At 40.3% G+C, this 15,437-nt stretch overlaps 1 protein-coding gene across 2 annotated transcripts in view; it reads right to left on the reverse strand.

Moving 5' to 3' along the window:
• MORF4L1 (mortality factor 4 like 1) overlaps positions 1 to 15,437 on the reverse strand; it is a 37,914-nt gene that overhangs the window by 17,067 nt on the left and 5,410 nt on the right. Inside the window, exons 2-7 of one of the 2 annotated variants that reach the window (XM_029065478.1) lie at positions 15,054 to 15,100; positions 12,163 to 12,230; positions 8,103 to 8,219; positions 5,260 to 5,346; positions 3,952 to 4,032; positions 2,279 to 2,335 (exon numbers count right to left, since the gene is read on the reverse strand). In XM_029065478.1, coding sequence (XP_028921311.1) covers positions 2,279 to 2,335; positions 3,952 to 4,032; positions 5,260 to 5,346; positions 8,103 to 8,219; positions 12,163 to 12,230; positions 15,054 to 15,100 — 457 coding nt within the window. The remainder of the gene's footprint in view (positions 1 to 2,278; positions 2,336 to 3,951; positions 4,033 to 5,259; positions 5,347 to 8,102; positions 8,220 to 12,162; positions 12,231 to 15,053; positions 15,101 to 15,437) is intronic. The other variant, XM_029065479.1, reaches the window with a different exon arrangement.

Below are 15,437 nucleotides of genomic sequence, written 5' to 3' on the forward strand. Positions count from 1 at the left end.
GTAGAGCTGGGATTAGAACCCAGGTCTATTGACTTCCAGAGCCAGGCTCTATCCATTAGGCTACGCTGTTTCTCACGTGCAGTTTCTACTCTACCTCTCAGTACTTTTGAAAAAACCTACTCATTTGTCATCTTAATATATAAAACGACAAGACCCAAATACATTAATAAAAGCATCTTTCCCTATCTAATGAATTAACTACTGATTAAATTCTAAGTACCTATAATGCATTTGAGGGATTACTGACTTTCTAAAAATATACAATTCGGGAGTAAATAACCTCAGCTAAGGATTTTTGCATTAAGTTACAGGAAGGTTTATTTTACTACACTACCTCTTTCAGGATATAAAAAGTAAAATAACTTACTGTGCGGATCTGCCTTAGTCAACAGATTTAAAAAAAATTTGTGAATTCAATTTCTTTGGACTAAACTGCTGGCTTCAGGAGAGAATAGTAATAACATCACTTCCTGTAGGGTAGGCATGTTGGGTGTGGCCAAATTTAGAAAAGCAGGGTGGCCTACTGGATAGACCACGGGCCTGGGAGTTGAAGGGACCAGAGGCTTTTTTTTTTTTTAAAATAGTATTTGTTAAACACTTACTATGTGCCAGTCACTCTACTATGCACCTGTCCCACATGGGATTCACAGTCTTAATCCCCATTTTACAGATAATGTAACTGGCATAGAGAAGTAAAGTGACTTGCCCATGGTGACATAGCAGAGAAGTGGTGGAGCTGGGATTAGAACCCAGGTCCTCTAACTCCTAAGCCCATGCTCGATCCATTAGGACATGCTGCTTCTCCTCAGCCCATGCTCTAACCTCTAGACCATGCTTTTCTCATCCCAGCTGTGGTCTTAATCCCAGGTCCACCACTTGTCTGTAGGGTGACTTTGGACAAGTCACAACTTTTCTGTGCCTCGATGAAATGGGGGTTAAAACTGAATCCCATGTGGGACCTGGACTGTGTCTAACTTGATTAGCTTTCATCTACCCCAGCTCTTAGTACGTTACCTGGCACATAATAAGCACTTAAATGCCACCAAAAAAAAAAAATGCACACAGGTAAGGGTGTAGTGAAGTCTGGCATAGGGCAACTTCATCGAGATCTGTGATGATCAAACCAAACGCATGCTAAATTCTTCTGTCATTGGACTGAAAGTCTCCAACCATTCCTGATGCCCTGACCAAAGCTAATTCCTGGAAATAGGGCCTGCCTGATTCCGATGATGATGACGGTATTTGTTAAGTGCTTACTCTGTACCAAACACTGTTCTAAGTGCTAGGGTTGATACAGGGTAATCAGGTTGTCCCACATGGGGCTCAGTCATAATCCCCATTTTACAGATGAGGTAACAGGCACAGAGAAGTGAAGTGACTTGCCCAAGGTCACACAGCAGACAAGTGGAGGAGACGGGATTAGAACTCACGTCCTCTGATCCCAACTCCGTGCTCTTTCCACTAAGCCACGTTGCTTTTCGATCCGATCACAACCAAGTTAGTTGCATGGGTGTTTCTTGTTAGAGTCTCCTGGTTAATAGTCCATCTGTTTGCTAAGATGGGTCTGTGGTGATCTGCTGTGCACTAAAATACTCTCACAGAGAGTGGGAGGGTCAGTCAGATTTGAGTGCTTACTGTGGGCAGCTACTGTACTAAGCGCTTGGGAGAGTACAACATCAGAGTTGGTAGCATATCTGCTGCCCATGGAGAGCTTACAGTCAAAAGGGGTAGAAGATACATTACACTAGAGAGGTCAACAGATGTAGAAATAGGGAGTGTTGAGAGGATGTAGCTATTGTGATGCCAAAAAGCCACAATTTGTTCTAGGCCTGTACTGGAAAACATTTGTTGTATATTACTAGGCTACAAAACTGTCATGACTTATTCTAAACCATTCTTAATTAACCCAGGCAAGCAAAAAGGCAAAATAGGAACTTAAAATGTACACATGAACAGACTTGGTCCAAAAGCCACTATTTCAAAATCCTGCAGATAAACCAGCCCGAGTGGTGTAAGAGCCAAGCTTTTTTTTTCCTTCCCATAACTGAGTAAGCAATCCTTGACATTACGATGTTTTCTCACATACAAATATCAGTGACTGAAAACTCACATACTTAACTGTATAAGTGTCTGAAACAGCACCACCCAGACCAGAAATTTCTAAAATGCACAATAAAATTGTTTAAACCTTCTAAATACTTGAATGGCACCTATAAAAAACAAGGCAACATGGATTTCAGGATGAAAAATCTGGTATGGCAATCCATCCTTAACTCACCGCATTGATATTGCAGAGGTCTCCAAACAGCGTGTGATCCATCTGTTCTGAAAAAGTCTAGGCACAATGGGTTATGGTAAGGACAGAGTGTCAGACCTGATAGGCTTAAGAGAAAAGAACCTTACTTCCCAAGCAAACCAAAATTTACTTTTCTTAAGAGGAAGCTATTGCCATTTTACATCCATGGAAGAGCTTATAGGGTGTTTTTTCCATAAAATTTCATTACAAGAATCCCTAGTGTCATACTTTTAACAAAGAATTCAGCAATTATAAAACCCTATGAAAAATAGAATGTAACCTCAGGGCACACATTCTTTTACTCTTAAACATTACCTCAGGGAATGAGACTGGAACGCCTTATGGAAAACACAAAAACTCTCATTTCAAAAGAAAGATAGTACAAAATAAATTCCATGGTTTTAAACATGAATGTCTCAAAACACTGAATATCACTGCCTTTATGAAAAGACAGTGTGCCCCATCTTTAAAACAATGAGGTTAAAAAACCAAAAATTACTCTTTGCCTGATATCTATTGTCATTTCTGCAGGACAAGAAGCTTAGTGCATTTTTAGGTCTGATTTACAACTCATCTTAAAATCATGCTGAATCAGACTAGCTTACTAAAGAACCAGATCACTAAAATGTATGAATATTGTAAAGAAAAGTAATTGGATGCCTAGAGAACCTAGTCATAGATGGACAACAAAATCTTGATTCAAAAAAAAAACAAAAAACCACCAAAACCCTCAGTATCGCTGCACATTAAATATGTATATTTGAACATAAAATTATTTTTGAACAGCTTACTGCCACCTCACATGCAAGTCACAGACATGATCTTAATTTGATTTCCTGCTTCAATTCTACAACATCAAGTAAAAAGGTCTAGTTGAGGGATCAGAGAATAAAAACAACATGATGAAATGAGAAATTTCACTTGTTTTAAGTGAAGACAAGATTTATCTGGGAAAAAAAATCCCCATCATATAAAGTATCCCATTATTTTGCAAATAAAGGAGAATTATGAGGGAAAAAAAACACCCCTCACCTCAAAACCCACTTAAAGTACTAATATTAACACTTGATTTTAAAAATAATTTAGAATCATTAATGGTATTTGTTAAGCGTTTATTATGTGAGCTTAAGTGTCAAGAATCCTGTCATATTTACCCACCCTCTCCATGTCCCCTCCCAAAAAATGACTGGTTTGCACAGGTTTTAATTACCTTGTCCACAGAAGTGCAGAATGAAAAGGCATTAGTTTTGACTACCATACATAGAAGACTCATTTTTTGCTCACCTTGAATATTCAAATTTAGTGAGGAAATATTATATTTCCAGAATATATATATGCATATATATATATCTCTCATCCACATCACGTGTATGTGGAGAGTTTACACATATGCACATGAATATATGCACACCCAATAAGGTGGAGGGAAACTGCCAGAGATGGAAGAGGTTAGTTCATTTTGGCATATGACTGACACTCAGAAGCCAAGTTCTCATTGGTCTTACTTTGGCTGCAAAAGCATCCGAACTGCATAGACGCCATTGTCATTTGTCAAACAATCGACAGATACTGAACCTTTGACTAAATTGAAAACAGCGTAGCTGATCTTGCTACATTCATCCATACAACAGCTGAAAAATGACAAGAAATCTTACACTTCAACATTTTTCTGTTGCAAACCAGAGGTCTTCTTTCCTGGAGCAGCTCCTCTCATCTTCCCTTCTGCATATTGCTCCCTATAAAAACGAGTGAATTGAAAAAACAAATTTAAAAAGCCACAACTTACCACATAACTCTTCTCTTTTGAACAAGAAGCTATGCTGGCCCTGGCCCCCTTCCATTGGTAGTAATTAATCATCTTCCATTCATTACAGTTGGCAAATCTAAAATATAAGCTAGCTCAACCACCAGCTTCCAAGCTCCTACTGTGGCCATTTAAAGATTAACCTAAGTCTATGAGGTCACACAGACCACCCCACCTAACAAACCCACACCTGCAAAAAAAACCCTGCTGGGACCAGATAAGGAATAAGAAAGGAAAACTGAGGATCCAAATTTCTGATCCTAGAACAAAGGCCTGTGAGCACAACTGAGAAGAGAAAGGTGGTTTTTGGTTTTGTTTGGTTTTTTTTTTTTGGTATTGGGTAGATACAAGCTAATCAGGTTGGACACAGTCCCTGGCCCATATGGGGCTCACAGTTTTAACTGCCATTTTACAAATGAAGGAACTGAGGCATAGGGAAGTTGAGTGACTTGCCCAAAGTCACACAGCAGACAAGTGGCAAGGCCAAGATTAGAACCTGTGTCCTTCTGACTCCTGGATCCATGTTCTTTCCACTAGGCCATTATGCTTCTCAGTGTCAATAGACTGAGACACTCCAGTCCGCCCGCCCAATCCAATGTTGGTCAGCTAACTGCTGGTTGCCTGAATTGGCTGACTATCCATAATAACCAAAGCTGCACCACTCTACGACAGTACAAGCCAATTTAAGTTTTTGCTAAAAAGAGGGATTTGAGGTACAGCCTCAATCTGCAATCAAGTGAATTTCGTGTTTCAGTTCCATTTCACTCTTAAAATGTGTTGACAGAGACTGCTCAAGAAGTTGCCCTTCACCTCACCTTCTACCTTGAGAAGAAAATGCCTGGAAACATGCAATACAGTTTGGGGAAGAAAAAAAAAATATAAAAAAACCCCAAACCACACCCATGAGACCCTGATTAGCAATGAAAAGTGAACGAGAAGCACCAGAGATATATCTTGAGGTCAGACTCCTATTCAAGAAAAAGTGGAGTGTGAGGGGGCACAAAGGAGAATGAACAAGCCCACAGACCTTAAATTCTTCCTTAAGGGATCCTTAATCCCATGGCGCTTTCGCTGCTGGTAGACCAAAACTCGTTTCAGTTAAGTAGGAAGAGAGAGATTCACCGGGATTCCCTTTATGTAAGCTAAATAATTTACTTACTGATTGGCTTTTTGAAGTTCTCTCTGTTTCTGCAGATTGGTGTCCACGTATTTGAGTACTCTGCTTTCTGGAACCCATTCATCCCAGCTGGAAAAAAAAAGTTAAAAGATCAGAAAAAACCCTACATGTCGCTAGCTAGATTCTGTTTCCAATCACTTTTAGAGGCTGAAGCAGACAGAATTTGAGATGATTTAAGAAGTTAATGGCTGAATGCCTTGGATCAGAACTTTCATTGGTTTCCCCACAAGAATAACTTTCATTGGTTTCCCCACAAGAATAAATGGAACCTTTCTCAAGTTTTTCCCAAATACCCTAACCGAAAACAACACTTCTAAAACACAAGTTCAAAAGCAGAATATAAATACTAGCAAAGTTTAGGAAGCATTTTAGGGGGAGAAGGGCAATACCCTTTAACAAAGTTTTTTGGGAATTCCAAGCTAATATACAACATAAATTAATCAAAAATGTGACCTTAAAAGGATTTCAAATGGCATAATAAAGCACAATAGAGTCCATACGGAAAGTGACTTAAACATGGTTAAACATGAGTCTTTTCTGCAACATTACTCATCTAGATTTTGTAGACCTACTAAAGCAATTTCCAAGGTTCAATTTCAGTTACTCTTGGGCAAATAATTCTGACTTCAAAAAAATGCCTTAAAATGGTTGGTGAAACTAATCTTAAAAAGATTTCAAGTGTACTTCAGCTCTTTTGAGAACTGGGCTACACTGATCTGGGACAGTCACACAAACATCCTCCATCATTGCAGCCACGGTGACAGCCGGCCGAATTGCACCAAAAGGCAAGGCGATTATTCAACTGCTCATATCTCCCCTATCCTAAAAAATAGCTTCTTGACCCCATGACTCCCTGCCAATCACCCCCATCTCCCTCCTATCATTCCTTTCTAAACTTCTTGAGCGATCTGCCTATACCCACTCCCACCACTTCCTCTCCGATTCTCTCCTTGACCCGCACCAATTCCGTCCCCTTCTCTCCAGAGAAACAGCCCTCATTAAGGTCACCAATGACCTCCCTGACAAAACCAATGGCCTCTACTCCATCTTAATCCTCCTTGACTTTCAGCTGCCTTTGACACTATGGACCCTGTGTTTCCCTTCTCCTGGAAACATTACACAACCTTGGCTTCACTGACAATGTCCTTTCTTGGTTCTATCTCTCTGGCTGTTCCTTCTCAGTCTCTTTCACGGGCTCCTCCCTCTGCCTCTAACTGTGGGAGACCCCTCACAGCTCAGTTGAGATCCCTTCTACTCCCTCTACACCCACTACTCCCTCAGAAAACTCATTCGCTCCCTCAGTTTCAACTACCATCTCCCTCAGCTATCATCTCTAGATGGATGATTCCCAAATCTACCGCTCCAGCCCAACCTCTCCCCTCCTCGGAAGTCTCACATTTCAGGACATCTCTATTTGGATGTCCCATGGACACCACAAACTTAACGTGTTCAAAAAAGCACTCATCTTCCCACCTAAACTCTGTCCTCCACTATCCTCCCTGCTTCAAGCCCATAACCTTGGCATTATCCTCGACTCATCTCTCATTCAATCCGCATATTCAGTCTGTCACCAAATCCTGACAGTTCTACCTTCACAACATTGCTAAAACCCATCCACTGCTTTCCAGCCAAACTGTTATTACGCTGATCCAAGCACCTAAATGCCACTTTTGATTACTGCATCGGGCTCCTCACTGACCTTCTTTCTGCAGTCTCTCCCTACTCCAAGTCCTTATTTCAATCTGCTTCCTGGAGCGTTTTCCTGAAAAACCATCCAGTCCACATCTCCCCAACTCCTCAGGAACCTCCATCCAGCTCTGCAAACAGAAACTCCTTACCACTGGTTTTAAAGCACTCAATCAGATCTCTACCCCACCTATCTTACTTAGCTCCCTGATTCCCTATTACAACCCAGTTTGCTCACTTCACTCCTGATGCCAATCGACTCACTGTACCTCAATCTCATCTGACTGCCAACTCCTTGCCCATATCCTCCCTCTGGCCTGGAACTCTTTCCCCTTCAGACTACCCCTCTCCACCTTCAGACTACCTTTGTTCCTCTCCCCAGACTACCTCTCTAACTTCAAAGCCTAATTAAAATCACAATTTCTTCAAGAAGCCTTCCCTGACTCAGCCCTCATTTCCCCATCTCCCTTTCCCTTCTGGGTCAGTTATGTACTTGGTTGCATACTCCTTAAGCTTTTGTTATTCACCCCACTTTCAGCCCCACAGCACTTATGCATGTATCCTTAATTTATTTTAATGCCTATCTCCTCCCTCTATACTGTAAGTCCCTGGTGGACATCAAACTTTGTCTACGAACTCTAACGTACTCTCCCAAGTGCTTAGTACAGTGCTCTGCACACAATAAACACAGAATAAATAAATACCATGGACTGACTGATTCACCTGCATCCTGGGGGCTTAGGTGCTTCCTGGATCTAGTCTGTCCAAGTTTTCCAAGACCTCCCCAACAACTCCACATTAAAAAAAAAAAAGGCAGCCCTCTCCAAACCAAAAGCCACCCCAAAAATCAAAACAAAGCCAACAGCCGCTATCGTGAGGGTATGTTGATCTGTCAAGGGCCAAGTTAGTAGACCTTTTCTCCTACTGAGGGAGCTCCTTTAGTAAAACAAATAAATTAGGCCTCAAATCAAAGAGGAAATGTTTTTGATTACTTCCCACCTCCTTTGACTTCCTATTTAAAATTGTAAAAAAAGAAAATACCACACACCTATTTAAATTTAAAAAAAAAAAAGGAGGGAGGAGACCCCCCCCAACCCTCAACATGATTTCCTAAAGAAAACTTTAAAACATGCATTTACCTAGCGGTCAGGAAGGGGTGGTGTACTGAGGGAGCTCCTTCAGGAACAGGAAAAAGGGCTACAATATCCTCACGTGTCTTCAAAGTTTTTTCAGAGCGCCTGGGCCTCACAGCACTTCTGATGTAGACAGCATAGTACAAAGTAATCTCAGTAACTATGTGCAGAATTTAGCTTACGCTTTATTCAGAGATTTACAAATGGAGTATTTAAAATGGTTGTATCAATCATTTATAATCGGTTTTGAAGACTTTAGATTAGAACAAATATCTTAGCATTAAGGATTGGCAGAACTCTATTGAACTACTACACACATTAATTAAGTTTGTAAGGAAATTAAGGGGGGGTGTGTTTGGCCTTTTTTTAAAAAAATAAACAGAAAACATTCTAGTCTGAAGAAGAGAGTTAGAAGAAAACAGTATAGGAATCAAGCTACTTATTTTCCACCATTCTACTTATTTCCTTCCAATGGGTCTTCAGATTGTTTAGAAAGAGAACTCCACCCACCAACCGCCCCTCCCCCCAAAAACTTCAAAAGAGCATTAGGGCACTAAAAGCAATTACCAACAGGATTAAAAAGCTTACTAACTTTACCCTTGACAGATCAACACGAGAAAATTAGTAAAAACAAAATTAAAATCAATTCTGAGGGCTTAGTTTGCACTCTATAGTTTTCAAGTAGCTTCAAATTACAACAAAAACTTGTCCTTGGTATCAGGGGCCTGGGTGACACTTTGCTTTGACAACTTCATATGAAACTTGGGCAATCGAAGTTTACAGGATTCTGCAAGTCCAAGTTAGCTCCAGTTTTTCCGCCTAGTTTCGATGCAATTTCTTGCCCCTCACTCTGCAGCCATCTGAGGGATGGATTTCCAGGAACAACAACTAAAGCCTGACTCCCTGAGGTTGTCTTGCCAGCTGCCTGCTCTTGGGATAAGGGATGAAAAGGAAACAACATTCGAGCTCCCAAAGGAGGTCTCCCAAAGAGAGTCTGAACTTCATAAACAATGTAATGCAAGTATATACTGATTTATCTGGATGTTGGAAAAATGTCAAAAACCCGGAAGAGCCATATCTTACATGTAACATTAAAACAGAGAAGCTAAGGATCGTGAAACAGTAAATGCAACAGGACACCACAGAGTAAACAGGAAACAGATTCTACTGGATACTTGAATTTAGTATATCACTAGAGTTCAGAAATATTCGCAACCAAACAAGAACCACGATGGCTATTTTTTTTCAGAAATAGCTAAACTAAAATTGTGTCTTAATGGCTGTTACTGCTGCTGTTTAAATTTCTCTTTTCAATGGACTAAACTGCATCTGAATATTTATTCAGTTATCAACTACGCACTCCACACTGAACCAGAGACTCGAATGAAGTACCTGGCCGTTCGGTTTACAAATCTCAATCTGAGGCCCCCGTATGCTGAAATAACGGAAACATGCAGAACAGGAGGAAGAAGCACTGCTGCCAGCTACCTGAATCAAAGTGCTATGTTGTTCTATTTTCTCTTCAAAAATAGAAGCATGAAATATCCACCTAGCCTACTTATTATTATGGTATTTGTTAAGTGCTTACTATATGTCAATCACTGTTCTAAGCATTGGGGTAGATACAGATTAATCAGGTCTGGACACAGTCCCTGTCTCACATGGAGCTCACAGTCTAAGTATGAGGGAAAACAGACACAATCCCCAATTAATAGTTGAGGAAGCTGAGGCCCAGAGAAGTGTTGTGACTTGTCCAAGGTCACACAGTAGGCAACAGAGTCGGGATTAGAACCCAGATCTTCTGACTCCCAGGCCCGGGCCCTTTCCACTAGCCCACATTGCTCCTCAAAAACAAAGTCTGGGCAGCTTGGCATAACTCAGTTTCAACAAAACATCACCTGAATACTATCTGCACATTTTGAAAAAGCACCAAAGGAGCCCGGTAAACTTCTGTAGTTTGCCTGCTTCTTTCAAGTTATCTGGTCAGGAGATACATTTTTTTGAAGCAGATATTTGGGTGGGAGGAGACAGCCACAAAAAAGGAGGGGAGGGAGGAGGGAAGGACAGAACAAAAGTGAACCCCACATTATGCCTATCTAGTTACTTATTGTTCATGAGAAATTCCTGGTCTAGAAAGCAAGCCTCAGATTCAGAGCAATGATTTAACAGATAAGTTAGCCGACTGTTGACCGAGTCTGACTACTCAGACCTGGCATCAAGAAGTTTTTTTTAAAAAAAACCCAACCAGGTGCCAACAAGCTGTCTCCAGTACCCCACAATGAATCTTAGCTGCTCCCATTTGCATGAGGTGAGAAATTAAAACCTAATGGAATGTTTAAGTTAAAAAAAAAATAAAGAACGAACCAGGGACTTACAGCTCTAGGACAATCTCCTATATTCAAATACATTAAGACCAAGCCTTCTTGTTCATTCCAAGTGCTTAGTACAGTGCTCTGCACATAGTAAGCGCTCAATAAATACTAATGAATGAATGAAATGGAGGAGCAAATATTCTAAAAAGAAGAAGGTGAGCATTTTAAATAGGTGTTAATGGAGGGAACTCCCTCTTGAACATGTGTAAACCATCATGCTTGGGTGCTTACAAAAAACAACAACAAAAAAAATCAGCCCATGTTTCCACAGCAGTTAAAGCTCAATTGTGGGGAAGACAAGTACCTAGAGTCCCTGAGGGCTTTCTGAGAGCCCAGGCTTCACCTCGTATTTCCTTGGACAAGAAGTATGTACTCATGTCAGCATCCAATTCTCACCGATAGCATCTAAAAGCCAAAGGGGAGGCTTTAGCAATTGCTCGTTTGGCCTGGAAACGGGAGAGGATGTGCTCATTCCACGGGGAAGAACCACCACCACGAGAAAAGCAAAACGAAAACACAACCCACACCAGTCTGGTTAAACTGGAGCTCTGGAGAGGCAAGGGTCAGAGATATGAGGTTGTCCCGTAATTACCAGGAAGCATTTTTTTCGTTTTGAAGCCAAGTGTCCACACATCACCACTTCTGTTTACACAGGGTTTTTTTTGTTTGTTTTTAATAGTGTTATAGCCCAAGGGTCTTCTCTCTGTGCCAAAATGAAACTGACAGGTGATTCCAACCAGGCAAGGAAGTTCCAGATGGGCCGGCCTAGGGATGACATATATATAAAAAAATAGCACTTAAATGACCAGGTGCCTTTTTGAGTGGAAATTCCTCAGGGTCCAGCCCAGACACAGTCAGAGCAGACAGAGGAATTTCAGGGTGGCCAACAAAGCTTGGTAATTTCATTCCATCCCTGATAGATCCCATGTTTGAAAGGGTTACTACGGGTGTTTTAAATTACAGCTAGTTCAGACTGCGGAACTGTAAATTGATCCATTAGCTGACAATGGGCAATGAGAATCATGTCTCAGTAGCTTGGTAAAGCAAGAAGCTTGTTGGTTTTCATTTAAAACTGCAATACCTGATCAAGGCTATCAGGTAAACAAGCCAGGCCTTGATTTTAGGGTGATTTCCTTAACAACACAGGAGACACCAGATAGGAATAGAGGTATTCTGCCTCAAGACAGTGAATAGGGAGATTCTTACTAGGGACCAAGGTTTTAACCCAATTAATCCTTTTTTTAGTATGGTATCCTACTCCATATCCACCTGCCTGTTCATAGAAACTCAACGAAGAACAAATAGGAATCAAGAATATTAAGATCCCACCACAAGAGATTGCTTCCCACTGCACACAGACAAGCTATCACACATGCCTAGATAAAGCACTTTTTTGATGTTGGACAGATGCAAGAATTGAGGTATGTCAAGCAATCTGGTTAGTTTAGTGGATACCAACTGACATACAACTAAAGCGCCAAAGAAAAGCACACTCAAGATGAAATAGCTAAGTTCCTTGTTTCCTTTTTGTTAAAGGTTATTTCAGTATACTTTACCTAGTTTGCCTTTGTTGAACAATATGCTTAATAATAAAAATGCACCGCGTTTTAGATATGTTGTTGGTGTGAATCCATAACCAAGTACCTTGTTCATTTACTGTGGTAAATACAGTCTCTCTGAGGTCTAATACTCACTTTTTATTCCAACCACTGTAATGTATAAAGTATTTCACTTGTTTGTCCTTTATGGCAACCTTTACACACTGAAATAAAGAAGAAAAAAAATCAACTCAATATCAGAACTCAACAGCAAACAGCCAACAGGGTTTCTGGATGATTATTTAAAATATTTTACTCTTAACAATGACACGAAGTTACTTCCCAAACTAGAATTTCTAACTGGAATCAAAGCAACAACAAGAATGCATGATATTGAACCTCTAAAGAACCTCTGAAACCTTTTAGAATATTTATATAGCTGTAAAAAAAGGTAACTGTAGAAATGTTCTAAAACGGTCCACTACTCATCGAAATTTGTATACTTCCTGATTGCAGGCTTACAACAGTAAGCCATAGGATTTTCAAGGCAGTTTATGAGTCATTTTGTTTCCCTTTTTCAAGAGGTGAGAGGGTATTAGAAAACAGATTTTTCCTCTGAGGCTGCCTAGTTTGGAGTAAAAGCCCATTAATTCAATAAAAAATTGACAATGCAGGTTCCTGTTACCATATTCACAGCTGGAAATTAGTGTACTGATATATTTAGATCAGGAGAAAACATGCTGTTGGACAGAACAAACTGACACAATCAAAGAGCAGTAACAAATCATAAAACAATGTCTAGTGTTACTGTTTGTGATCCAAAGTGAGTTTAACATCTGTGAGATTGACAGATAAGAAGAATCTAAAGAAGGAGCATGATTAGGAAGGAGGCTGATGCTGCCAAATTTCCAGGAAAATAATTTAAATAATTACAATATCATCCTGTCATTGAGTAGAATAGTTTCAGTAATTTCATTAGTGCAAGATGATGTCTTTTTTTTTTTTAAGAGAAATTTGAGGAGAGGGAGTTTATTTTGGACCACAAATGAGTAACAGTATTACAGATCTTCAGACTGAGTTGAGAGTAACAACTCTGTTGAGTTGGGATGGGGTGGGGGAGATAGAGGGGAGGACCCCACAGAGGCATAAACTGCTGAAAATTAAAATCAACATCCAGTTAGTAAGAACATTACTGACAAAATTAGCTACTTTATCATTCCAGCAAAGCTACTCAAGTAGTTACACTTACATTAGGGACAGGATAAGCTGCATCAGTCATTAACAGTACCCCCCTTAAAACGTATTTCCTTTTGAAAGTGAAGAGAACAATTGGCAGTCTTGTAAACAGCTACTTCAAAAAGGAAGAGTAGGTAATGAACAAACATGTCTATCAACTGTTACACTGCATTCCCTCAGATGCTTAGTACAGTGCTCTGCACACAGTTAGCACAATACAATTGACTGAACAACCTGTGAGTTGCCAAATAGTATTTTAATTTTAAAAGTAAAATTAAGCCACTAATGGCAAATGTAAAAATAAAGCTAGAATTTCAGTTTAATGTGGGAGTTTGGAAAAAAATAACATAAATCAGGATTTGGACTTGACAACGCTCCTTTCGCTCCTGCCATCTGTAATGGGACTTTTATTTATAAAGGCTCTAGGTGTTCAGACAGCCATTTTTCAAGTCTCCACTGGTGTGAATTGAGGTCTTAGCTGCCAATCAAAAATGGCTAGAAAACATCTGGGAGCATGCATAATCAATAAATGCACACCTCTATACTGGTTATCATTTCTGCTATAAGACCCCATCAGCACTAAAAGAACCTCATACTGTGGAAAAGATGAATGTTTTAATAACACATTAAACTACTTTTAATAACTTTTAATTCCTAAAGTCTGTTTTAGTGTACTCTCCCAAGTGCTTAGTACACTGCTCTGCACACAGTAAGTGCTCAATAAATACCATTGACAGTATATGCTGCACAAATCCCCTCAGAGTACCATAAAGTATGGAAAAACAAGGCCAAGGCAGAGGCTGTGAAGATGACGGTCACATCTCCTTCAACCCCACAACCATAAGTTTTGTTCCTACACCTGCTCTACTGGCATTAGCATTGGGATTGCGGTACACCCGGCATGGATTTTGGGTTGTGGGAATAATGTTTCCTTCGTGTTTCAGCCAGGTCACTTTATTTTTACGGCATTTGTTAAGTACTATGTGCTGGCACTTTATTAAACACTGGTGTAGATACAAGACAATCACATTGGACACAGTCCATCTCCCATATGGGGCTCAGAGTCTCAAACCACATTTTACAGATGAAGCAACCGAAGCAGAAACGTGAAGTGACTTGCCCAAGATCACACAGGAGACGAGTGGCAGAGCTGGGGGATTAGGACCCAGGTCCTTCCGACTCCCAGGCCCGTGCTCTATTCTCTAGGCCATGCTGCTTCATTAGTGAGACTGCTACTGTAGCAGAAACGATGTATACTTTCAAGTCACTTAAGTCTAAATAAGTTCACAAAACTACCTAAAATTCCTGAACGGTATCTTTCAAACTGTGTCAACCCAAGTCCTTTTAGAATAAGAGAGAGCTTAGAAAGAAGTAAATAGAGAAGACAAGTTATAAACACTGTTTGGCAAAACTGCTTTAGACATGCAAAACCTAGTGGAGGTAACTTAATATAAAGCTACTACTGCTAGACACCTGCACTTTCCTCTTACCTAAGCCATATGTTACATCAAGTCCAAATTTAGACACAAAATATCACTATTGAATGACACCCTCTTAATGCCGCCTGCTTATCCAGCACAACTACCTGGAAAAATGACATGCTCCAAGGTCTCCAGGAAAGGAGGAGGCTGGAGAGGAGGAGGTTGGATAGAAATGTGTGTGAGAAAAGAGGATAAAGGGAAATAGTGAGAGGGGAGGGGGGATAGAGCCTTCTACGGCAAGACAGGAAAAATATTTTTTCTAAGAAAAATCAAGTCTAGCCAGTGGCAGCCCATAGCAAACTTTCAAAAGAAAAAAAATCATTTGCATACCTTTGCTTCGTATAGAAGAGGCCCATGGAAGCACAGCACACGTTCACCTGTAAAATATTTTCAGATACACCGTTACTCGATGATGTAATACAATTTTAAAGGAGAATGAATAGAGCACAATAGAGATCAAGGCAAGATCTGAAAAATCAAAATGCAACATTTGACCACCATAATAAAATGCCCACTAACCAGCTCCTAGACAAAGATAACTTGAGGTGTTTACACAAGGAGCTTGACTTGGAAGAAGGGGCACGGGCCTGAAATCAGAGTACCTGGGTTCTAATCCCACTGTTGCTGTTTTCCTGCTGTGTGACCTTGGGCAAGTCACTTCACTACTCTGTGTCTCAGTTCCCTCATCTACAAAGTGGTGATTCAATACCTGTT

The sequence above is a fragment of the Ornithorhynchus anatinus genome, chromosome 5 (genome assembly GCF_004115215.2).
Source record: "Ornithorhynchus anatinus isolate Pmale09 chromosome 5, mOrnAna1.pri.v4, whole genome shotgun sequence".
Lineage (NCBI taxonomy): Eukaryota > Metazoa > Chordata > Mammalia > Monotremata > Ornithorhynchidae > Ornithorhynchus > Ornithorhynchus anatinus.